The 26,432-nt window shown below is 49.0% G+C and overlaps 2 protein-coding genes across 5 annotated transcripts in view; one reads left to right on the forward strand and one right to left on the reverse strand.

The window, feature by feature from the left end:
- Positions 1 to 25,163, reverse strand: LOC100342935 (olfactory receptor 9S13). 3 transcript variants are annotated; one of them, XM_017339489.3, is made up of 2 exons: positions 24,953 to 25,163; positions 1 to 20,455 (listed from the first exon to the last, which is right to left on the reverse strand). In XM_017339489.3, exon 2 carries the CDS (start codon positions 17,879 to 17,881, stop codon positions 16,931 to 16,933), a length of 951 nt encoding a protein of 316 aa, XP_017194978.1. In that variant the 5' UTR covers positions 17,882 to 20,455; positions 24,953 to 25,163; the 3' UTR covers positions 1 to 16,930. The 3 variants fall into 3 exon arrangements, with proteins under 3 accessions (XP_017194978.1, XP_051696714.1, XP_051696715.1); XM_051840754.2 differs by lacking the exon at positions 24,953 to 25,163 and adding an exon at positions 24,015 to 24,158 and having other exon boundaries at positions 1 to 17,898; XM_051840755.2 differs by lacking the exon at positions 24,953 to 25,163 and adding an exon at positions 24,011 to 24,157 and having other exon boundaries at positions 1 to 20,451.
- Positions 24,250 to 26,432, forward strand: part of LOC100343441 (olfactory receptor 6B2) — a 69,922-nt gene continuing 67,739 nt past the window's right edge. For both annotated transcript variants that reach the window (XM_070069939.1, XM_017339490.3), the window contains exon 1: positions 24,250 to 25,881. The gene's annotated coding sequence lies outside the window, so the exon portion shown is untranslated. The remainder of the gene's footprint in view (positions 25,882 to 26,432) is intronic.

A 26,432-nucleotide genomic window follows, 5' to 3' on the forward strand; every position in this document is an offset into this window, starting at 1 on the left:
TCCTGCCTTTGGATCAGCGCAGTGCACCGGCCGTGGCAGCCATTGGAGGGTGAACCAACGGCAAAGGAAGACCTTTCTGTCTCTCTCTCTCTTTCTCACTGTCCACTCTGCCTGTCCAAAAAAAAAAAAAAAAGTGGTGACTTGTGGCCGCACTGTGGGAAGAGCAGGAACAGAGATTTGTCTAACAAATACGCAGTCAACAGCGTAGCACCTACATGTATAAAGCAGATGTTGATGGAGAAAGCAATACAGTAGTAGGAGCCCCACGCCCCAGTAACAGACAAAATCGGCAGATCAAGGGGATCAAGTGGACATCAGATCTCATGTGCTCCTCCCACACCAGGAGGAGACGCACAGTCTGGAGGTAGTGTGGCACATGATGGAAACACCTCGTAATGCCACGTGGATGTTGCCCCTCCCCCTTTTCGTGATGGCAGAACACAGAAATGAAACAAATGCCCCTGAGCTGAGGAATCAACATTGCCCATACCACTGGGACCCTGAGCCAGCAGTGAGCCGGAGCTGTGACACTGATGTGGGGACACTCCCCAGGGCCCTGGGATGGAAATGGTGGGTGGTGCATTAGTACCTATGGACACACAAATAGGATGAACTTCACAGGTGAGTAAACATGCGGCATAGACACATAAAAAATACATACACAGCTCCCCTTAGTCCACAGGCTCAGGTCCCATACCTGTGTATACGATCACACCTGTGTCTGTATGTGGCTTTTATGAAGACCACACTACAGCCCTGTGGGGAAGTATGAAAAATAAGGAGCTGGTGTGAGGTCAGGTTCTCCGGGAGCAGGAGGCACGCCCAGGCCCGCTCTGGAGGAAGCACTTGGAGATGAGCCCTAGAGGGAGATTGGAGAGGATGTACTGTTGTAAGGGAGGTAGAAGGGGGGTGGCCAGCAGGTAGTCCCCCTGCAGTGGGCGGCTGGGAAGACATGTTCAGGGGGCTCCTTTCCCAGACCTGAAGCCTGACCCAAGCTGGGATCTTGATTTTCTCTGGTCTCCTGTTCACAGCTGAGGCAGGGAAGGCAGAGCTGGACTTCATGCTCCAGGACCGTTAATTAGCACATGCTGTCAAACGGACAGATTTCCTGTGTCAGCACTCCTAAGCTTGGAGGTAGTGTTGCCAGTGTTCAGGCCCTGTCTGGGGTAGCTTGGGAGGGGGCTTGCCTGGAGAATAAGGGGCTCTGGGCTGTCTCAGGAATATCAGCTGCTTTCTACCCTGCACATCAGTGTTTTCTCAGCTGAGAATTTGCCTACATGATGGCAATATAGAGATGAATTTATACAATTTCTAAGTCATTGTGGGTCTGTAGAAGACTTCCTGTGAGGCAGAGATCCAAGATGGTTTGTTACAGCCAGCAGTCCTTGTAATGTTTTTGTTTTTTCCTTTTGGCTACTTCAACTTTAAAAACTTAATTTTGCTAAGACTTAATTGTCTCTGTCACTTGGAACGTTCACCTCCGTGTCCCCAGTTGCCCAGTGCATTTAAGTAAATGTTGAAAGAAACTGAACTCTTGCTGAGGCAGGAAAAACAAAATCTGCCAAGAAGATCACATTTGGAGCAGTCAGTAGATTTGTTATTTATTTAGCATCTTGCTGATGATCATAATAATCCCCAAGGATTCTCTTCAGTGAAAGCCAACACTGAGCCTAGCATTTATATTGTCATTTGGTTCTCCGGAGAAGGACGTGCTGTGCTCACTTTGCAGATGAACCCACTGGAGCTCACCGGGAGAAAGGACTTCCAGAATTGGCCCTGTGAGGACTGGGCAGAGTGGGCTGTGCCCTCAGCCAATGCAAGGCCACGTCCAAACCTGGGAAACAGGTTTGGATCACAGTTACACTTTGTGGATGTATGACTTGGGGAGTTATCTAACCTCTCAACGTGAGTTTTGCTATTTGCACAATTAAAGGAAGATTATGCTACATACCTCAGGAAAAAATTAAAATTTCTGTTTAGCAAATGATACTATTGAGGATATAGTCAGCGTTTGCAGAAATATTTACATATATCTGACAAAGGACTCATTTTGTCAAGAACAGTGTATCAAGAACTCCCATAAATAATTGACAAAACATGCAGCCTAAATAAAAAGTGGGCAGAAGATATTTCACTTATAATATTCATATTCATTCACAGCGGTAGGTGTTTGACACAGCAGTTAAAAACCCTGGTTGGAATTCCTACGTCTCATATTGGGGGCCTGGGTTTGAGACCTGGCTCTGTGGATTCCAGGTTCTTGCTAGTTAACACTTACGAGAGGCAGGTGATGGCTCAAGTCATTGGGTTTCACTTCCAGGACAATAATCAACTCATCTCTCAGGAAAGAAATGTTTGGTAGGGGTTTCAAATCAAATCTGAAAGATCACCATATCAACCTAGTAGGCATTTGGACCATTTCCAGAAAACATTTGCAAGAATTAGTCCGCATTTTTCTGGTTGATCCTTCTTTTCCCATGGGGACAATTCAGCCAACTGAAACCCTCCTCAAACCCCTGCGGACCATATTCTCTGCCAACTCTGTCCACTGCCTGTTGTCATGATCTTGAGCCAGGAGCTTCTGGGTTTCTCACATGGGTGCAGGGGCCCAAGGACATGGACCATCTTATACTGCTGTCTCAGGCTATTAGTGATCTGGATTGGAAATAGAGCACCCAGGACTTGAACTGGCACCCACATGGGATGCCAGCACTGCAGACAGTGACTTAACCTGGTATGCCACAGCGCTGGCCCCTATAACTGATTCTTGATAAAAGTGCCAATAATATACAGTAGGAAAGTATAGTCTGTTTGATAAACGGTGCTAGGAAAATTGGATATCGAAATGCAGAAGAAAGTAGTCCTTTATTTCTTACTGTATGTGAAATTCAACTCAAAATGGACCAAGATCTAAATTTAAGAACTAAATTCGGTTGGCACTGTGGCTCACTAGGCTAATCCTCTGCCTGTGGTGCTGGCACTCTGGGTTCTAGTCCCAGTTGGGGCTCCAGGTTCTGTCCCGGTTGCTCCTCTTCCACTCCAGCTCTCTGCTGTGGCCCAGGAAGGCAGTGGACGATGGCCCAAGTGCTTGGGCCCTGCACCCGCATGGGAGACCAGAGGAAGCATCTGGCTCCTGGCGTTGGATCGGCACAGTGCACTGGCTGTAGCGGCCATTTGGGGGATGAACCAACGGAAGGAAGACCTTTCTGTCTCTCTCTCACTGTCTAACTCTGCTTGTCAAAACAAAACAAAACAAAACAAAACAAAAAAAACTAAATTGAAATTACCAGAGAGGAGCAAGGAAAATATTTCAAGTCATTGGTATAGAAAATTATTTTATAGATAAGGCCCCAAAAGCACATGCAACCAACCCAAAATTAGGAATTTCATCAAACTAACAATCTTCTGCATGGCAAAGGAAACAATGAACGGAATGAACAAACAGAGAATGGGAGAAAATATTTTCAAACTATATATGTGGCAAGAGATACCCAGTATATATAAGGAGTTCAACAAACAGCATCACAACCCAATTAAAAAATGATCTAATATGACATTTCTCAAAAAAATATACAACTAATGAATGTATAAAAAATTTTCAGTATCATTAGCCATCAAGGAAATGCAAATCAAAACCACAATGGGGAACTATGTTACTCCAGTTTGGCCATTACTTTTAATTAATTAATTTGAAAGCTAGAGTTATAAAGAAATAGGGGGAGAGAGAGAGAGAGAAAGGGAGGGGGGGGGAGGGAAAGAATCTCCTATCCACTGGTTCACTCCCAAATTGGCTGCAACAGCCAGGGCTGGGCCATACCGAAATCAGGAGCCATTAGCATCTTCCAGATCTCCCACATGGATGCAGGGGCCCAAGCACTTGAACAGCCTTTTGGTGTTTTCCTAGGCCATTAGCAGGGAACCCTGGATTGGAAGTGGAGTAGCCGGGACTTGAATTGGCACCCCTAATTGGGATGTCAGAGTTGCACATGGTGGCTTTACCTGCTACCACACAACACCAGCTCCTAGAATGGCTATTATTAAAAAGACCATAAATAACAAATACTAGTGAGGATGCGGATAAAAGTAGCTGATACACAGTTCTCTGTTGATGGGAACATAAATTAATACAGCCGTTATGGAGGGAAGTGTGGAGGTTCCACAGAACACTGAAATATATTTACCATATGATTCAGCTCTGCCAATTTTGGGTATATATCCAAAAAGAAATGAGATCAGCCTAGGAAAAAGACACCTGCACTCCCAAGACAGGACATTAACTGAGGTGTCTACAGACAGATAAAGAAATAAAGAAAATGCATATATTTACAGTGGGATATTCAAGCATACAAAATGAAATTCTGCCATGTGCAGCAACATGGATGGAACAAGGGGGAATTATGGTACATGAAGTAAGACAGCACAGAAAGACAAATACCGCATGTCCTTTGTCCTGTGTGAAGCCAAAAGAGAAGTTGATCTGAATGTAGAATAGTGACCAGGGGATGGGAGGGAGGTGAGGGGGGGAGGACAGAGGAGGTTGGATATGGGAACCTTAACACATTTAGATAAACGAAATGTGTCCTGGTGCTGCACAGCACTTGGGGGGCTACAGTCCACCACAGCCTACTGTAGGTTTTATGATAAACTAAAAAAGAAGAGCAGAAGGCTGCAAACAGGGAGAGAGGAGGAGGAGATGGGAATGCTGATCACTACGATTTAATCAATACCTGCTGGATAACCATCTTGAAATGCCACATTGTACTCCATAAAAATGCAGTTATCACTTGTTAAGCAACCATATAAGAACTTGTGGAATATAAAAAATTTATAAAAGAAATTTTAAAAACAGACACAATCTAGGCTAGGAAACTGCCAATCTAGCCAATAGTTTTCAAAATATGCCTCTCTGGAATAAGGAATATTTTCAGCTGGTTATTCTGAGACTCTTTTACAAGAAAAATTTACATCTGTAAAAGAAATTTCCATTGATTAGGGTGTCTGCTTCTTGCACCTGGAAGGCAGGGAGGGCTGAGTGGCTAAGAGCTTATACAGTGGGCAGGACAGAGACCTAACTACAGAACAGGTGCCCCTCTGACCACTGTGGCCTCATTGTGCTTCCTCCTTAGGCCTGTCTTTGTCTCAGCAAATAATGCTGAAATAAACCTGAATAAAAACCTGAAAATAAACCTGAAACCTAAGTTCTGTGCCTTGAGTTAATAAATCATTTTATCATGTTTTACTTAGGAGACATCCTTTTGGAAGTAAAAACTTAGGGTGGAAAACTTTTAGATCAAAGGGTTACTTAAAGTATGGTGAATAAAATGAAATAGTGGTGAGATTAACACAAAGTTCTTTTTTTTAAAGATTTATTTATTTGAAAGATTTACACAGAGAGAGAAGGAGAAGCAGAGAGAGAGAGAGAGAGAGAGAGAGAGAGATCTTCCACCCGCTGGTTCACTCCCCAATTGGCCACAACAGCCGGAGCTGTACCTATCCGAAGCCAGGAGCTTCTTCCCAGTCTCCCACGCGGGTGCAGGGGCCCAAGGACTTGGGTCATCTTCTACTGTTTTCCAAAGCCATAGCAGAGAGCTGGATCGGAAGTGGAGCAGCCAGAACTAGAACTGGCGTCCATATGGGATGCTGGCACTGCAGGCAGCAGCTTTACCTGCAACGCCACAGTGCCAGCCCCACAGAGTTCTTAATACAGCATCACTGAAGGTTGGGTGGACCAAAGGAGCTACAGGGCCCCAATTGGGATACTCTGCTTACCTTGGTTTGGAATAATGTAAAAAGCAAGGCAGAAGTTACTATGCACAACCCAGCTAAAATCACTTAGGGTTATATCAGGAGGGTCATCAAGAGAGTGGCCAGGCACCCTGAATTATCTCCTGAACTGTGACTGGCAGAAAACCTCAGGGCTCTTCAGCATGTGTGCCAGTGGGAACATTCAGACAGTGGGTTGAACTGTAGGCAGAAAGGTTTATATTTGGTTGGCCAAGCCAGGAGCAGAAGTGTCAAGTGACCAAAATCCAGGCTCCCACTAACCCAGGAGTTATACGTTGTCCAGGGCTTGCTTCTAGGGAAGTAGCAATATTTATTAAGTTTGGGGCAGTTCTGAGATGGAGTATATATGTTCAAAAGGGGCAGGTGCCTGTGTCCACTAAGTGATTGTGTATGTTCCAGGAGTTCATGTTCAACTGGGGGTGGAGATTTGTTGCTGTGGATTCGTTCTGAGAGGAGGAGTGTGGTGGGAGCAAGAGGCGCAGTGTCACCACACAGACACTGGGAGTCGGGTGAAAGCGGGCCAGATGTGAGCAGCCTGCAGACTCGTTTATTTCAGTTGGTACAGCAGCTTATATAGCTGAGGCAGCCAATCCGGTCAAGGGGCAATTTATGCCCTAACCAATCACAGCCTGTTGCCAGGCAGGCTCCTTTGCCATGTGGTTTCCGAAGCCATCCAATCACAGCCTGTTGCCAGGCAGGCTCCTTTGCCATGTGGTTTCCGAAGCCATCCAATCACAGCCTGTTGCCAGGCAGGCTCCTTTGCCATGTGGTTTCCGAAGCCATCCAATCACAGCCTGTTGCCAGGCAGGCTCCTTTGCCAGCGGCCGTCTTGGCATGGCCTTCTCGTTCCACCACAGATTTAAGCCAATGGTGGTTTTTTGGCTTCCTCTGTCACAGGTGCCGCTTACACACAGAATCCTTATCCAGCTTCAGGTGGGTCAGGGCTCAGGCTTCTCATCCAGGGGAGCTCACCGCAGGGATGTCTGCATCCAGTCAGTTGTGATGCACGTCCACCTTTGGGGACATCTGGTTGACTTAAACAGGATTAAAACAGCGTTGGGTCATTTTCTTTGGGGGAGGTGATGCTAGTCATGGAATGGGGGAAATGGCCAGGGGGTGAAGTAACGGGATGTCCTCAGAGAAAGTGTTTCTTGGGGAAGAAGGGATCCCTAGAAGAGCAGGTAGTGGCTTGTGATGATGTCTGTCTGGTGGACTTCTGACCTCCTCTGTGTGATAAGAGTTAATCTTCAGAGGGCCGATGGTGGGATTTTGGTAGGATCTATAGGCAGATGGAAGGCAACTCAGAAGACCCTGCATTTTGCTCTTTTTCAAGTTCTTTCAGCTTGAAATAATCAACATACCAAAAATATGTATTTCTTGTACATATTTGTGGTGGTATTTCCTGAACTTCAATGGCTGGCTTTGTTTAATGAGCAATTCAAGCATAATCTTTAAGAACAAGTAAATTGGGTGAATGTAAATGCAATAAAAAGCTTATAAATGAACTTGACTCAGTTTTGAAAATCTTGTCAGCAGTTTGAGATATTAAAATTACATTCACTAAGTAATGGATTATAAATTATATATTAATTAATAAGTAATTCATAAATCATCTGAGCCATATATAAAATACTGAAACATTAACTTGAAAAACATAAGTTTAATGTGTTAAGATGTTGACATTTTTATATGGTATAAAGAAACTGATCATTACGAAACATCATTTTTCTAATAGAAAGCACATGTTTCTAAAAATTGTGTAGTGCTTTTTTCAAAAAGTGTAGATCTCTATCAGACAGTTCAAAACTACTTTAATTCCTCACTTTTCACTAGAAATTTAGGTTATTACAAAGTTCTGGCTGCCAATCCTATAGGCACCCTGGCTGGGGGACACCATCATGCTGGGAAAAACGTTCTGTATATAGAACTGAGGAAAGTGACTGAAGGATCACTTCAATAAAGTGACCAGACTGCAAATGGCACAAAGACTGACAGGGGGAGAGAGAAAGAGAAATTATGCTGCCATTACTGCCTGCACCTGCTGCCCACCCCTCCTACCCTGCCTCCCAGCTCAAAGATGCCATCTTGCCAGGAAAAGGGTTCTGTATATAAAAAACTAGAAGTGAGGAGAAACTTCAGTCAGGAGGTGACAGGATCTGCAGACGGCACAAAGACTCTGAGGGCAGCAGAGAGGAACAAACAACACCTGCTTCCACTCCTTTCCCAGCTCCCCTGCTGGTGGACACCGCCTTTCTGAGAAGAGGTTAGCAGAAAGTGCCACAGCCCCACCACTGCTGCCACAGCTCCCACCACTGCTGCCACAGCTCCTGCCACTGCTGCCATAGCCCCACCACTGGTGCCACAGCCCCACCACTGGTGCTACAGCTCCTGCCATGGATGCCACAACCCCACCACTGCTGCCACAGCCCCACCACTGCTGCCACAGCCCCACCACTGCTGCCACAGCTCCCACAATTGTTGCCATAGCCCAACTGCTGCAGGTGGGCAGCCCTAACTGCAAGAAAATCCCATAGTCCTCTCTGACTTTAAATCAAGTCTATATGGCTGACTTGAGTCCAAGTGATGACTGTGCTCCAGAGAGAGAACCCACATTGCCCTCCTTTGCCCCTCTGACTCTGGGACTGGGACAAGATGACCTTAACATATCTCAGGGCTGTCACTCAGGTTCTCGGTGCTATGAGCCCCAGCATTAGTCACACCCACATAGCAGGACCTGGGAAGGGACTTATCCACATCATATAGTCTGTGGTCCACAGCTACTGGTGACACAAGCCCGAGCATCCCTCACATTGGCCTGTCTGGTTAAGGGTACAGCCAACTCTGTCCCAGAGCATCAGAAACAAATCCACAGCCATCAAAAACCCTATTGTTATTTGATGCACAGCTGTGGGGATTAAAGACATAACTGTTGAGGGTTCATGCACACTTCAAAGTCACACTATTACCTCCACACACTGCCGCAGATTGACAACTGTGGCTCCTGTAGACTGCTGACACTGATCACTACTGAAGAAATCACTCAGTTACATTTGCAGGGCTCACCTAGAGCCAAAGCCAAATCAACCCTAGTGATACCCCATATTACATCTAAACAAAAGTCTTTTCCAACAAAAACTATGCCATTAAAAAAAATTAGGAACTATAATCCAGATATGTAGATGTCATCATAGGGACCCAGGAAACATGAAAAAGAAGCATGACACCTACAAAAGAACACAACACTTCTCCAGACATAGATCCTGATCTGAATTAAATCTATGAAATGGCTAAAAAAGAATTCAAAATAACATTCCTAAGGAAACTCACTGAGATACAAGAGACTACAAATAATTTAAATGATTGAGCAAAAAAATAGATGACATGAATGAAAAAATCAATAAAGAGGTAGAAATCTCTAAAAAGAACCAAATTTTGGAACTGAAAAATCAATGGAAAAATTCGATTGATAGTTTCAAAGGCAGAATCAACAAAGCAGAGGAAAGAAGTTCTGATCTAAGCCAGCGCCGCGGCTCACTAGGCTAATCCTCCACCTTGCGGCGCCAGCACACCAGGTTCTAGTCCCGGTCGGGGCGCCGGATTCTGTCCTGGTTGCCCCTCTTCCAGGCCAGCTCTCTGCTGTGGCCAGGGAGTGCAGTGGAGGATGGCCCAAGTGCTTGGGCCCTGCACCCCATGGGAGACCAGGATAAGTACCTGGCTCCTGCCATCGGATCAGCGTGGTGCGCTGGCCACAGCGCACCGGCTGCGGCAGCCCTTGGAGGGTGAACCAACGGCAAAGGAAGACCTTCCTCTCTGTCTCTCTCTCACTGTCCACTCTGCCTGTCAAAAAAAAAAAAAAAAAAAAGAAGTTCTGATCTGCAGGACAGACTTTTGAAATAACCAAATCAGACAAAAATAAGTGGAAAAGAATTAGAATGAAGAAAGCTTAAGCAATGTATGGGATATGATTAACTGAAAAATTCATATTATAGGGATATCTGATGGAGAATACAAGGAAAAAGGCATTGAGAACCTCCTGAATGTAATAATTATTGAAAACTTCCAAAATCTTGAAACAGATAAGGAAATCCATTTACAGGAAGTTCAAAGGACCCCACCCAGACTCAACAATAACAAAAAAGATCTTCTCCAAGGCATAATTGTGGGGAGCAACTCGGACTAGACTAAGTTACTGGAATTAAGACTTATTCTATGCATCTGCTCTCCCACAATATGGCACTGGGAGAGGAGAAAACAGCTTCTACGCAGCTGCCTCTTGCCAACTTGAGTGATGACCTGCAGGAGCTGATCCTGCTCCTGATTGGAGGAGAGCAGCGTACTCAGCGTGTGGGCAGCCGAGTTGGGATTGGCGGAAGAGGACTATAAACGAGGAGAGAGACAACATGCACCAGGAACATCTAAGGGGAACATCTATCCAAATAACACCTGAGCAGCCCCCGAGAGAGCCGGCTGGCGGTGTGCCGCTCCCCCGCGGAAGTGGGGAAGGTGGCAGGGGGAACCGCCCTTCCACGGAGGTGGAAGGGTCGGTAGCCAACCCGGGAAGAACCAGCAGCAAACCCGGGGAGGGCCGAGCAGACAAAAGAACAACGCAGGGTCCTGTGTCGTTCCTCCACGAAGACGGGGAGCGACACATAATACAGTTAAATTGCCCAAAGTTAAGCACAAGAAGAGAATTTTAAAGACAGTAAGAGAAAAATGCCAAGTTAGGTATAAAGGAAAGCCAATTAGACTAGGAACAGATATACCTGCAGGCCAGAGAGAGTGGGATGATGTATTCAAGGAATTGAAACAAAAAAACTTCCAACCAAGATTATATCTGGCAAAACCATCCTTTAGAAGTAAGGAATAAAAAAAATACCCAGAAAAGAAAATACAGTTAATTAATCACCATGAGACCTGTGTTATAAATTCCTGAATGGAGTTATCCATCGAATTAGACATGAAGACACATGACAATGCCAAATTCACCAACAGAGCAGATAAAATCAGTAACCAAGCAATGAAATGCCAGGAGTTAGTTCTTATATATCACTGTTAACTGTGAATGTAAATGGATTAAATTCTCCAGTCAAAAGATATAATTGACTGAATGGATTAAAAATGACACAAAACCCAACTACATGCTGCCTACAGCAACCCACTTCACAGGTAAAAATACACATAGAAAGTGAAGGGCTGGATACACCATGCAAATGAAAACCAAAAATTAACAACAGTAACTTTATTCATATGAGATAAAACAAATTTTAAATAAGGAAAAACTCTAAAAAGATAAAAAGGCACTCAATATAAGGCTATATATATGCAAATATATAAGTACAAATATTATGAGACCTAAAAGTGAGAGATAAACTCCAAAACAACAATAGTGGGGGACTTCAACACCTCACTGTCATCAACGGACAGACCACCCGGACAGAAAATTAACAAAGATACATCAGAGTTGAACGATACTATTGAGCAAAAAGGCCTTACAGACATTTACAGAACGTTTTACCCACACATCTATAGAACACACATTCTTCTTATCAGCACATGGAACATTGCTAGGATATACCATATATTAGGCCACAAACCAAGTCTCAGTAAATTGACTTTTTTAATTACTGCTTTAATGTGTTATGGACCTGTTTAGATTCTCTATATCTTCTTGATTTAATCTTGGTAGGTTATATGTATCCAGGACAAGTAATCTGAATCGCCAGTTCTCAAAAGAAATAGAAATGGCCAAAAATTCATGAAAAAAATGCTCAATATCACTAGACATCAGGGCAATGCAAATCAAAACCATAATGAGAAAGTGCCTCACCCCTGTCAGAATGGCTGTTCTCAAAACGGGAGTAACACAAGAGGATGTGGAGAAAGGGGAACACTTACACACTGTTGGTAGGGATGTGAATTAGTGCAGCCACTGCAGAAAACAGTATGGGGATTTCTTCAACAACAACAACAACAACAAAATAGAAATGCAGCTTCCATACGATCCACAGTCTCACTCCTGGGTGAGCCATGAAAAGACATGGTATTAAAGAGATACCTACTCCACCATGTTTATAGCAGCATGGTTCACAATAGCTAGAATATGGAATCAGCCAAGGTGTCCATCAAAGGTGAATGATAAAGAAAATGTGCTGTATAGACACAATGGAATACTATTCAGTGGTCAAATAATGAAATCCTGTCATTTTCAGCAAAATGGACAGAAGTAAAGAAGACCATGGTCAGCGAAATTACCCAGACACAGAAAGACAAAGACCTCATGTTCTCCCTCACACGTGGGAGCAGAATTCTTAGAAAACTCCAATCTGAACACAGAGTGTTGATTACTAGAGACTGGGATGGATGGGAAGGATAAAAGCTTTTTTTGGACACAAAAACAAGGAAGCTGGTTGTGGTTCATTATTTGTGACAAAGACACTCACATGAGATGTTAACAGGGGACATGGGGTGAGAGCAATATGGGAATTCTTGCATTAGTACCTCACAATTTTTGTTTTGTAAATTTAAAATGATTCTGAAGTGAAATGTTTTTAAAAGTTTGCAGAAAATGTAAGCTTATTTTGGTGAAAAAATGAAACCCATGCATACAGGGGGTATTCAAAGAATTCATGATAAGTATTAAGAAACAAACTATATGACCTACAATTTTTTTTGCCCAAAACTGACTCTCTCTCTCTCTCTCTCTCTCTCTCTCTCTCTCTGGAAGTGTGACAGAGAGAAGAGAAAGAGACAGAATGCAGAATGAAATTTTCCGTCCCCTGATTCACTCCCCAAATACCCACAAAGAACTGGGGCTTGGCCAGGCTGACCTCAGAAGCCCAGAAATCCATGCAGGTATCCCATGTGATTGGCAGGAACCCAAGTACTTGTGCCATCATCTGCTGCCTCCTGGGGACATTATCAGTATCTGGATTAGAAACAGAAGCCAGGGGACTGGCCCTGTGGCATAGTAGGCTAAGCCTCTGCTTGTGGCGCCAGCATCCCATATGGGCACCAGTTCGTGTCCCTGCTGCTCCTCTTCTGATACAGCTCTCTGCTAATGTTCCTGGGAGAGCAGTGGAGGATGGCCAAGTGCCTGAGCCTCTGCACCCATGTGGGAGACCCAGAAGAAGCTACTGGCTCCTGATCAGCTCAGCTCTGGTGTTGCAACCATCTAGGGAGTGAAATAGCAGATAGAATATCTTTCTCTCTGTCTCCCTCTCTCTGTGTAATGCTCTCTCTCAAATAAATAATAAAAAATTTAAAAAAGAAGTAGAGGTGGGACTCAATTCCGAGCATTGTGACATGGGATGCAGACATCCCAACTGGCAGCTTAACCCACTGTGCCACAACACCTGCTCCAAACTTATCCTTTAATTCTGTTTCACAAACAACATTCTGAAGTGCCTTCAGACTACAGAGATGTGAGGAACAAGAGAATCCCCCTTAGGGGCATCATGACTTAAATGGCATGAAAGAACAACTTAGCCAAGATGTCATATAAAGTAGGATTAATGTGAGGTTTTGGGAAAGAACAGGAATTGCCAAATGCCCCAGTCATCAAGAGAGAAGGAACTATCAAAGAATAATGGGCTACCAATACCATGTTCCCTTGAAGACATCGCTGATAAAGGCTAGGGCGTGCCCTGAAGATGCAGAGATGGGAGCAGAGTCGAGTGTAAAGGGGTGGGCGGCACAATGGAGAACTGAGTGTGCAGTCCTAAGGCATCTATGAGGAGTGAGAGCGATGCTCCGATTACAGAGCTGTATGAGCTGAAAAGAAGAGATTTGGATATACTTGGAGCCTGACGAGAACGAATCAGAAAAAAGTCAAAATTAAACAGGAGAGAGGATGGTTGTTGGCCAAGAGTCACGAAGGAGCTTGCAGGAATGGAGGTGGTAGAATTCTGACCCCAGCAGGTGGACACATTCACCCTGTGGAGCTTGGAAAAAGCTGGGAAAGGTGAGCAGGTGAGGATGGAACAGAGGTGTTCCTGTCTGAGGGCCTCATGTTGCTGCGGACGAGTCAGTCTGGGCTGGGTGATTCTGTTCAGTTCAACACTTAACTGGGGGGCACTACAGGAACAACTGACATGTGATCTCTGCACTGAGGTGTGCACACACACACAGCACCACCACCACCACACACACACCACAACATACACACATACCACCACCACCACCACCCACCCATACACACACACACCACCACACACACACACACCACCACTACACACGCACACACACACCACCACCACCACCACCCACCCATACGCACACACACCACCCACACATACACCACCACCACCCACCCACCCACCCACACACACACCCCACCACCACCACCTCCACCATTTTAACATGGGAAATGCACCTGAAGTGTCTGCAGTGGAGAGAGGTTGTGGGAGAAGAGTACAGGGGGCTGATGCTGGGACTGCACTGGAGACGATAGAGAGGAACCTGGTAGAGGTGTAGGCTCAGGCTGTGAAGAAGTTCTGGGCATAACTTTAGAGTTCTTACAAGAGAAATGCTGGCCTCTGTGGGAAGAAAGGACTATGACTGCCCAGATAGAGCAAGCCCCCTCTGAGCCTAAGGCAGAGAGGCAATTAGAAGACCTTTACAGAATGTCAGATAAACACCCTGGTAAGGGCTGCAGCAGCCACAGGAGGCAGAGAGATGTGGTGGCCAGGGGCACTGTGGAGCAGACTGAGTGGACTTTAAGGAGCAGAAAGGTCAGGGCTCGTCTAGGGTCCACGCATCAGATACTACTGTGCCCTTCAGTGTGGAATGTTCCAGCTACGCAGGGCATATCCCTTTTCCTTGTTGTAATTTTTCAGGATATCTTTGATTATTCTTAAAACAGACTCCTATACAGAAATTTCAGAATCAATTTATATTCCAGTTCTATTAAAAATCCCATTAGGTCTAAGATATCATTAATTGTATCAGCTAGGTTGTCATCAGGATCTTTATAATGTTGAAATCTCTCATCCATGAACATGGTACGTGTCTCCATTTATTCAGTTCTTGTCTTTTAATAACTTTAAATTTATTTCTTTCTCTCTTTTTTCTTTCTTTCTTTCTTTCTCTCTCTTTTTTCTTTCTTTCTCTCTTTTTTCTTTCTTTCTTTCTTCCTCTCTCTCTCTCTCTCTCTCTTTCTTTCTTTCTTTCTTTCACAGGTAGGGTTGTAGACAGTGAGAGAGAGAGAGACAGAGAGAAAGGTCTTCCTTCCATTGGTTCACTCCCCAAATGGCCGTGATGGATGGAGCTGTGCCAATCCGAAACCAGGAGCCAGGTGCTTCTTCCTGGTCTCCCATGTGGGTACAGGGGCTCAAGCACTTGGGCCATCCTCCACTGCCCTCCCAGGCCACAGCAGAGAACTGGACTGGAAGAGCAGCAACCGGGACTAGAACCCAGCACCCATATGGGATGCTGGCGCTGTAGGCAGAGGATTAACCAAGTGAGCCACAGTGCCGGCCCCTAAAATTTTTACTTCTATATTTATTGCACATAATTATTGTATGTATTCATTAACAATGAAGACTTTATGACATTTTACTTTTAAAAATCCAAGAATACACAAATGTAACAGAATTCAGATTCAAGAAGTAGAGTCACTTTTGTAGAGACACTTGGATTATGACAATGTGATATTATATAACACTGGGAAAAAGATATCTAAAAAGTCAGTAGGATAGCCATATGGACAATATGAAATTTAACCACTACCTCAGAAGAACACAAAAATTAATTCCATTTGAATAAAGATACAAATATGAAAGACTAAACAAATGATTACATACTGAGAAGGATGTGCAGTGACCAATAAGCTTACCTTAGTGAAAACATTTAAGAAATCGTTAAAAATCCTAAATCAATATGAATATGGAAGCTACATAGTGGGAGGTATATTTGAAAATTATATAACCAAAATAGGTATCATACCAAAAATGTTTGAAGAATTTCTGCAACCAAAATGAGAAATAACAGAGTAGAAAAAAATGGAGAAAACTATATACTTCCCCCAAAAGAACATCCAAATGTCTCTTAATATTTAAGTGCATTAGCAACTGGGAAAAGGAAAATGAAGATCACAGTAGTAATGACTTGATGCCCAGCAGAATGGCTGTGATTTATAAAACGGGCAACATGGCTTGTACATGACAATGTGCAGAAACAGAAATTCATTCACTGTTTCTGGGAACAAAACTCTACAATATTTTGGAAAACTATTTGGAATTATCCAGAACAATAAACAGGGTGCCGGTTCATGTCCAGCTGCTCCACTACCAATCCAGCTCCCTGCTAATGGCCTGGGAAAAGCAACAGAAGATGGCCCAAGCGCATCATCACAGGGGAGTGAACCAGAGGAAGATGCTCTCTCCCAGTCTAGGGACATGGTGCCAGGCCTCACGTTCTGTGCCATGGTCCTCAGGAAACTGCCTAATTCCTGTCTGTGGTGTGATGGAACAGAGGGCCCAAATGGACCCTCCATATTTTTCCCAGACCTCCTTGTGAGAGGGGCACTGTGGTCAGGTCTGGGCCACTCACAGTCAACACCATTCCTACTACACGGAACTCACTCTGGGGAATGCTGAGGCCTGATTTCAGAGATGGTTTCAGCGGGATCTCTTTGGGATGGTGAGGAAGAAGAGCTGAAAAGGGACACAAAGGAGGCAGTGGCCTTTCCAGTCACTGCTCACGGTGGGCCACCAGGACAACACACAGCCACGTACCTGGGAGGAATCTGCTATATTTTCATACAGACGTTATTTTTCTGACACGGTTGATGAAGACGTACAGGTATCTGACCTCTCTGATACTAACTGCATGGGGTGGCTCAGAGACAGCAGCACTGGCCCCGTCGACCCCAGGATGTTGCTTTGCCCGTAGTCTCCACATGGCAGCTGCCACTGCTCCTCTGATCCAGGGGACTTCACAGGCAGAACACAGTCCTGCACCTTCATCTCACACAGACTGCCTCGAACAAATACACCTCAAGAAAGGATTGAGTGGAGGACAAACCAATTTCTGAACACACACCTCATGTGGAAGCAAGAAGCGTGGAAAGCCAGTCAGTGCCCAGGGTCTCTCTCTGTCTCAGACCTGCGCTCCAGCCCCCTGGGCTCTGTCTGTCACAGCCTCTGCCTCACGTGGCTGTGCATCTCTGTCCCAGCCTCCCCAGGGCTTCCTTCACGTCCTGGTTCCGCAGACTATAGATGAGGGGGTTGAGCATCGGGATGACCAGGGTGTAGAAGACAGACACCGCCTTCGCCTGCTCCATGGACTGCACAGCCCCTGGCTGAGCATACATGACAAAGACAGTCCCGTAGAACAGGGACACAGCCGTCAGGTGGGAGCCGCAGGTGGAGAAGACCTTGTGTCGCCCGGATCCAGAGCGCATCCTGAGGATGGTCACCACGATGTAGCCGTAGGAGATGAGGACTGCCAGAGTAGTGCCCACGATGATGAGTCCACACATGGCAAACATGACGAGCTGGTTGAGGGCTGTGTCGGCACAGACCAGCTGCAGCAGTGGGGGCACATCACAGAAGAAGTGGTCGATGCGGGTGGAGCCGCAGAAGGGCAGCTGGAAGGTGAGGCTGGTCTCCACCAGGGAGTTGAGGCAGCCCCCACCGTAGGCACCCAGCACCAGGCGGGCACAGGCTGAGGGGCTCATGGTGACTGGGTAGCGCAGGGGGCTGCAGATGGCCATGAACCGGTCATAGGCCATCACGGCCAGGAGCAAAGCCTCAGTGGTAGCCAACAGGGAAAAGAAGAAGAGTTGAGTGGCACAGCCGGCGAACGTGATGACCTTGGAAGAGGAGAACATGGTGGCCAGGGCGTTGGGGGCGATGGCCGAGGAGTAGCACAGGTCCAGAAAGGACAGGTTCTTGAGGAAGAAGTACATGGGGGAGTGCAGTCGGGCATCCAGGCTGATGACCACGATCATGGTGAGGTTGCCCAGGACGCTCACCACGTACAGGGCCAGGAACACAGCAGAGAGCAGGGCCTGGATCTTCACACCTCCCCCAAACCCCTCTAGCACAAACGGCCCCCAGGATGCCACTGAGAGGGTTGCATTTCTGTGAATGGGCATGGCCCTGACTGGGGCAGCTGCAGAGGGAATGAGAGCAGTGAGAGGATCAGGCCACAGTCCCTCAGTCACTTGGCCCAAGGAGCACAGGGACCTGCTGGAGCCACGCTGCCTGCTGAGAGCCGCCCACTGCTCCTTCCATGGACTCAGCCTGGCCTGGAGAAGGAAACTGACCCTGACTCACTGGATCCATGGACGTGGTGGGGCAGACTCTGCACGGGGGCTCTCGGGGGCTCTGGGGAGGCAGCAGTGAGTGACTTGGTGAGGGCAGCCTCCCCGCCTCCCCGTCCTGCTCCTCAGACACCTGCTCTCCTGCGCTCCTGGGCTGGGCTGTTTGCACTCCTGGTTCCTTATCTCACCCCATCTCACGGCAGGACCCTGACCCTCTTGGCTTCGCCTACCCCGGCCTGACCACAGCAGCGTCAATCATCCCAGTCCCCTGCACCCAAGTATCTGGAGAAGCCCCTCCGTGTCTGGATGTTGGTCAGCCAGCGGTCAGCTGAGGCTCCTGGACTGAGAAGCAGTCAGGATAAGCCCAGCGCAGGTTTATAGGATGCCTGTGCCCTCCTGCAGTCTACCTGCCTGCCCTGTGCCCTGCCCCTCTTAGGGCTGGGGCTCAGGTGAGGCCTCTCTTTCTTTCTCAGACAGCAGAGGGGGCTCTGCCCAGTTCCATCTGCACATTCCTCACCCATCTCCCCTCCTGTCATTGTCACCACGCTGAGCTGGGCTCTCCTGGTCACCAGCAGAGAGACCCAGGCCACTGTGTACAGAGCTTGGCTGGGCGGGGGCTGCTATGTCTTCCGGGCAGTGACTGGGTGCCCTGGGTGGGTGGGCACAGCTGCTGCACCCCTTGGCAGGGCTCACCTTCACGCGTTGGAGGGCGCTCCACCCCCACCCTCTACCAAGCAGCTTTTCCCACTGTGAGCTCACGGGTTTGAATGAAATGGTCTGGTACTTCTTACCCCGGGCAAGGCTTTCTGATGTCCCGTCTCAAAATACTGCCCATGTGGGTTGTCCTTGCGACGGGCTGAAAACGTAGAGAATCCACCCCAAAGCCAAGGTCTAGAGTCTGAGTGTGGCCCCTGCTGTGAGAGGCTCAGCTGCACCCTTGGGTCCCTGCAATGAGAGCTCTTGGGCACCTGCAGCTTCCGCCTCACCTGGCCCTGCCCGCACTCCTGACCTCCTGGTGGACAGGGAGTCCTCAGCACCTGGAGTGGTGAGTGCAGGGGCTGCTCCCTGGCCCCGCCCTGCACTACCTGCAGACTCAGAGCCTGGGCTTCACAAAGCACCCTGAGGGGTGGCCTCCACGTGGAGTGCAGAGGCTCTGCTCTCGGTGACCCTAAGTCCCGGCCAGGCTGGCGGGGAGGTGACGGCGGTCACTGCCTCCCCTGCTGAGTGCAGGCCCTGAGTGCTCACTGTATACCCCAGCTCGGCTGTGTCCCCATGGAAATGGCCACCCTCGACCCTGGGGGCCCTGACAGGTGAGCCCCTTGGTCTTGCCTTTCCCAGGTGACGGTCAGGTCTCACCCAAGGCCACACAATCAGGTCCTACCTACCCAGAGTCCCTCGCACTGTTGACATGGTCTGTGCTGAACTGAGTGAAGTGGGCACCAAGGCCCTCTGTCTCTCCTCTCTCCAGCTGAGACTTCCTGGTAGGGAAAGGACTGGGAGGGGCAGAGGTGGGCACAGGAGTCCCAGAGAGAGTTGCTGGCATGCAGTTCTGGTTGCCCGAAGGCCCTGGGTCTTTGACAGGAGAGGGGACAGCTTGCTCACCTCTGCCTCCTGGCCTCGTCCTGTCAGCCGGGCAGTGTGCGAGTCTGCTGCCCTTGGCCTCACTCTGCCAGGGAGGACTTTGTGCACCTGGCAGGGCTGGGACTCAGGGCCTCCCAAGGCCAATTAGGGGTGACTCTGGGCCCTTGTCTGCACTGGGACTCCCAACTCCCTGGGCCTCTGGAAGCTGCTGTGCTGTGGCCAATCTGTGTCTGATCATTATTCCTTCCAAAAGCCACTGTGAACTCACATTCCCCAGGGGCCCCTGGAGTGGCTGCAGGGCCCAAAGCACACACATTTGGAGAGACCAGCAGCTCTCACTGGAGAGGGCTTAGCAGGGTGCAGGCAGCTGGGACCTCATGGACATCCACCGCCTCCCTGTGCTGCTCCAGCCCTGGCCTGTTGGGTGAGGATGGTGACTGGGCCAACTGTTCCACCTGACCCCTGATGCACCTGCCCGGGCGCTGACCACACACATCATCACCCCGTGTACAGTCGGGCAGTGTGAGGCACCCGCCTCTAGGTTTCCCTTCTGAATCTGTCCGTCTCTCTCTCCCTTTCCTATCAAAAATCAAACACACACATGCCTGGTGATCCCATCAGCTTGGAAGTGATAAGTACGGATGAAGCTCTTCTCTCTGAGCCCCTTAGGAGTTTGCTGTGTGCTCCCTGTGAGCCTGTACTCTGTGGGCTCTTGTCCATGTCTCCATAAGCCAGCCCAGATGGGCCTTAGCCGAGCTGGGTCTCCCTGAGCATGCATCCCACGTCTTCTTGCTCACATGTGGGTTGGATGACTCTACCACCTTCCTGTGTGTGGAAAATGACATTGCTCCCCTGCTCTCCCCACAGAGGCTGCTGCCTTGAGTTCTCGTCTGCCACTATCTTTAGGGTCATCCTCCCACAGTCTCAGGACACGGACACAACACAGCCAGGTCCTCTACCTCCATATAGGAATGATGGCTTTGGACCAACAGCAGACAGAATCCTCACTGACCCATGAGGCCGCCTCAGTACAGCCTTCACTCTGCATGCTTCTCCCAGCTTTCTGCAGAGCTGCCCACAGCGCCCTGCTCACAGCATCATGGCTCCCTCTCATCTTCCCGCTAAGCCTTTCCAGCCTTTTTTCAGTCAAGCAGTTCCAAGGTCTCCCCTGGATTTTCCAGTGGCGTCAATGGTAACAACCCCACACTGCACTGCGTTCCATTACTTCAGTTAAAACCCCAAGTGCAGCCGCTCAGTGAGGAAGATGGTTTCCTTATGCCTACAGTTTGGAGGTGCACAGTCCAAGGCTGGGTGGCCCCATTGGCTCAGCCATCTGGTGAGGCTGAAGGATGACCAATGTTATGGGCATATGGTGACCCAGGAAGCAGAGAGGCACAGGGAGCACCCGCCGCTTGCATCACCCTCTCACGAATGCCCCCAAGCCCTTAAAGTCCTCCTTGTGGGCCCAAGTCTCAGAGGCCATGATTAAAGCGAGTCTCCACTGTTGATCTATTAACCACTGATGTAAGAATTTGGAGTCTGAACATCTGTGTGGGTGTGGGGAGACAAATCCTGCCCAACTCATGACACCCCAGTATCACCAGCATAGAGAAGAATCCATGTTCGTATCGCTCAAGCCAGAAGGGACATCTGGAAAAAGCCCTGCTTCTGACCACATGAAAACTCTTGGCAAAGCAGAGATAGAGAAGGACTTCAACTCGATAACATCTGCAAATGACCTACAGGCAGCATCACAGTTAACGGTGAAAGACAATGTTTTCTACCCCAGACTGGGAACAGTCTGTCATCATTTTCTTTGACACAGTGCTGAAAGTTCCAGCCACTGCAATGAGTTAAGGAAAAAGAAGATCCTCATTCGTAAAGGAAAAGGTAACCTATGTCTCTATGAAATGACATGGTGGTCTGGACAGAGATATCCCAGCTGGAAACATGCACACAGAATGAAATTCACCAGGGTCTCAGGATGTAACATGGACATCACGGGACCCTATTCATACACACAGTAACTTGGATGGATTCCAATGGAATTCTCGATTGAAAAATGCCTCTCTCAAACTGTTACATGCTATATGATTCAATTCATAAACCATTCGTGGGGTCAATGGTGTAGTGTAGTGGGTTAAGCTACCACCTACAACACCAGCATCCTATATGGGTGCTGGGCCATGTCCCTGCTGCTCCACTTATGATCCAGCTCCCTGCTGATGGCCTTGGGACCCTGCACCCATATGTGAGACCTAGATGAAGCTCCTGGCTCCTGGTTTTGGCCTGGCTCAACCCTGCCATTGTGGCCATCTGGGGAATGTACCAACTGAGGCTCTCTCTCTCTCTCTCACTGTCTCTCCCTCTATCTGTGTAACTATTATTTTTATATAAATAAATCTAAAAATAATTCTTGAAGTAGTAAAAATCATAGAGATGAAGAAGAGCATAGTGGTTGTCACGAGTTAGTGGAGTTGAGAGGGAGGAAGATGGCTCTCGCTACAATAGGATATCCTTGGAACAGATGTGTTGTGTATCTTGACTGTCAAAGCTATAACAGAAACCACAAAATAAATGCATGTAAAACTGGTCATTACTGAATAAGATGTGTAGTTTTTAATAATGTCAATTTTCTGCTTGTGATAATGTCTTTCAGTTTTGTGATTTTACCACTGGTGGAAAATGTATGAAGAATGTATTGGACCTCTGTATATCCCTTCTCTCTGTGTGTGTGTGCAAAGTCTTTATTTATTCTATATTCAATATATCAGGGTAAATAACAAACCCATATGAACGACACAGAGACTCAGAAGTGTGGGAGATCCCTTCAGGTTGGAAGTGATTGAGGGAGAAAATAAAAGAGGAAGCATTTGAGGTGAGTCTTCATTTTCATTGGTCAATGTACTTACATGCTTTGTATCGAGCACACAGCTGGGACTCTATGGGAGCAATGTGAGAGTTGGTGCGTGTGCAGTGTGTAATGCTCACATCAGGGTAAGTCAGCACGCCCAGCTCCTCCAGCATTGATCATTCCTTTGTGAGGAGAACCTTCGAACCCCTCCCTTCCAGTCCTCCATAAACCATGTACTACACTGCTGTAAGCTGAGGTCTGGTGTTCTGTAGAACGCTAGAGCTCAGGACCGCGTCTCAAAGCTCCCTCTACCCACCCTCACCCTTCCTATCCTCAGGATCGCCTCTCTACTCTTTACTTCCACGAAATCAATTTGTTTGGTTTCCAGAAGTAAGTGAGAACATGCAGAATTTGTCTTCCTGTGGTTCATCTCACTTAACGTTATGCCCTGTGGTTCCATCCATGTCTCCCTAGCATTCTTTCTTTCATGGATGAACAGCACCCCGATGTGTATATCTGCCCCTTCCCGTTAGGCATTCATTCACTGGCGAGCACCTCAGTGGATTCCACACAGTACTGGTCATTGTCAGCCGTGCTGTAGCGAACACGGGAGTCTGGGTATCTCTCTGAAGGGTCAACTTCATGTTTTTGGATATACTATATCCGCCTGTTTCCTGTTGCTGTAGTGAAATACCCGAGGACAGGTAACTTCATAAAGAAAAGAGGTCAATTAGCCCACAGTGGGTGTGGCTGGCATCAGCTCAGCTTGGGTGAGGGCCTCATGACAGCTGATGTCATGGTGGGGGCACCTTGAGAGGGGGAGAGCCCAGACCAAAGCCAAAGAGACTGGGGCCCCACAATCCCTTTCAAGAGCACACATGTCTGTTTATATATGCTCCACACGTTACACACATGTATGTAACAAGAGTGAGGTAGAGAGCACAGTACTACCACAGAGAGAACGAGTCAGCTCAGACTGCTAAGACTGCGTGGTTTAAAATCCAGCAACGTGGCACACCACACCAACAGAGTGGAGGCACAACCCGTGACTCCTGATTCAGGAAGATTTCATAAATTCAACACCACTTCAAGATAAAGGCTCGCAACACACTGGGAATAGAAGGCAATGACGTCAGCTTAGGAAAGGCCGTACATGAAAAACACAACTGACATCATTCTACACGGTGAGAAGGTTATACAACATTTTCCTCCAGGATCAAGAACAAAGTAAGGATGCCTGACCTCACCGCTTCTATTCCTCTGGGCAGCTGAAGTCCTGGCTGCCACCACCAGGCCAGAAACGAAGCCAGGGTGGTGCTAGCTGGAAAAGAAGGCGCCAAACCTCCCGGGTGCAGCTGACATCACCCTATTGTCAGGAGAATGGACGACGGACTCATAACCGAGACAGCAGCGTGAACTGAGGTGCTCCTGAGAACCCCTGTAGAGGGGCCCCTCACACCACGCCGTCTTGGGGTCTTCCTCGGAACAAAACATCCTGCTTCCCTGTGCCCCAAGCCTGAGAACACCTGCCTTGGATGGTGCCCGCAACTGCAAAACCTGCAAGACACTGTTGTCAGCTGGAAGCCATGCGGCCGTAAACCCCAGAACCGGTGGGGGCACCCCGAACCCTGTCACTGCTGCGGCCCCGCGAGGCACAGCCCTCCTCTGTGACATCAACCTTTCTGTCCCCCTCCCACCCCCCCTCCCCCGATGAAGTCGAACTCTGCCAATAAATGACTGCTAACCAATCTTGGTTTTTGGCTGGCGCCCTGGCTCACTGGGCTAATCCTCCGCCTACGGCGCCGGCACACCGGGTTCTAGCCCTGGTCGGGGCGCTGGATTCCCATGTGCCATTGCCTGTTGAACATCTGCCACACATTCAAAATTCTAAACATTCCATGAAAAACCGTTAGGACTGATGTGCTAACTTAGACAAGTATCAGGTATCAGGATACAAAGTAGGCACAGAAAAAACACTACATTATCACATGAATGATGAATGATGCCAGAATTAAGACATCAGTGCCATTTACACGAATATCAAAAAGGGCAAGATTCTTCAGCAATCTCCTAACCAAGAGAAAAGACGTGGACACCAAGAGCTGCCTATCATTACACGAATGAAAGGTGTCCCGTGCTCGGGGGCGCGTAAGCCGTCACCACCACCCAAGGCGGTGTGCGAATCTGCGGTGCCCCCGAATCCCCAGTGAAAGACAAGGAAGCCCGCCCTAAAATTCACAGGGAATTTCAAAGGAACCCCAAGTAGCCGAAATAATCGTGGGAAAGAAGTACAAGTGGAAGCCTCATACTTCGCCTTAAAACACGATACGGCACCGGCGTCAGGCGAGACGCCAGCCCAATTAACGCCGCGAATCGGAACAACCGTCCCAGGTGCGGTCGGAACAAGACCACTCAGACGACGCCCGCCGTGGGCTGGAGGAAGCGGGTCTGCGCACGCTCGCCCTCACCGTGCGCCTCGGGGGCCTCGGGGCCAGCACAGGGCGCCTCGGTGAGGTCGAGACCACGCCGAGCTCCTCCTCCGCGGATCCCTCAGATGAAAGCCCTCATCAGTGCTGGCGACGGTGGGCACGCACACCGGAAGTGCAGGGGGTGGGCACCGGAAGCGAGTGCCCCGGCGGGACCCCTGACCCTGACAGGATCCCTCAGATGGAAGCTGGCGACAGTGGGCACGCGACACCGGAAGTGCAGGGGGTGGGCACCGGAAGCGAGCGCCCCGGCGGGACCCCTCACAGGGGCCCTCAGGCGGAAGCCATTGTTAATACTGGCGACGGTGGGCACGCACACCGGAAGTGCAGGGGGTGGGCACCGGAAGCGAGCTCCCCGGCGGGACCCCTGACAGGGGCCCTCCGCCGGAAGCCCTCGTCGGTGGAGGCGACGGTGGGCACGCACACCAGACAAGAGTGCCCGCGGGCACTGGAAGGGAGCACATGGGGGTGGGCACCGGAAGTGAGTGCCCCGGCGGGACCCCCGACCCTGACAGGATCCCTCAGACGGAAGCCATTGTTAATGCTGGCGACGGTGGGCACACACACCGGAAGTGAGCCCATAGGGGTGGGCACCGGAAGCGAGCGCCCCGGCGGGACCCCTCAGGATGGACTCATCAGTGCTGGCGACAGTGGGCACACACACCGGAAGTGCTGGCGACGGTAGGCACGTACACCGGAAGTGAGCCCATGGGGGTGGGCACCGGAAGTGAGCGCGCCGGCGGGAACCCCTGACAGGATCCCTCAGATGGAAGCCCTCCTCGGCGACTGGGCGACTGGGGGCAAGCACACCGGAAGTGAGCGCGCGGCTCCGCCCCCGACAGGCTCCCTTCTCCACAGTGGAGGGAGCTGCGACAAGAGAGGCTGGGGGAGCGGCGCCGCCCTGACTGCAGGTGAGCGCGGGCGCCACAGAGCTGGTGGAAGCCCTCAAAGATGCAAATGGCCGCCGGACAGGAAGCCGGCCCAGGTCCCGGCCTGGGCGCCCTCGCTGCGACCCAGGCGCGCGTGGCGAGTTCCACACAGCCGTGTGTGGTGCCCACGGCGGGACACGGCCTCGGGGAGCAGGAGCCCTGCCATGACGGGACCGTGCACACGCCACGCCAGCCCGCGGGCCAGGAGAGGCGCAGCTCGGCCACCACCGGTGTCCAGGGGCTGGGCCGAGGGTGGGCGTGTCTGTGTCAGTACTGACAGAGAGCTGGGGCCATGGTGGGCGTGGCCGTGTCACTACTGACGGAGGGCTGGGGCGGAGGGTGGGCGTGGCCGTGTCACTACTGACGGGCTGGGGCGGAGGGTGGGTGTGGCTGTGTCAGTACTAGCATGCATGGCTGCATCTTGGCTTTCCATGCTGCACGTGGATAAGCTTAGCCATTCCAGGCAGTGCGCTAAAAACGGTGAAGATGTGCCGACACAGCCCTCAACCAGCTCATCATGTTTGCCATCTGCG

Source organism: Oryctolagus cuniculus, chromosome 3 (genome assembly GCF_964237555.1).
Source record: "Oryctolagus cuniculus chromosome 3, mOryCun1.1, whole genome shotgun sequence".
Lineage (NCBI taxonomy): Eukaryota > Metazoa > Chordata > Mammalia > Lagomorpha > Leporidae > Oryctolagus > Oryctolagus cuniculus.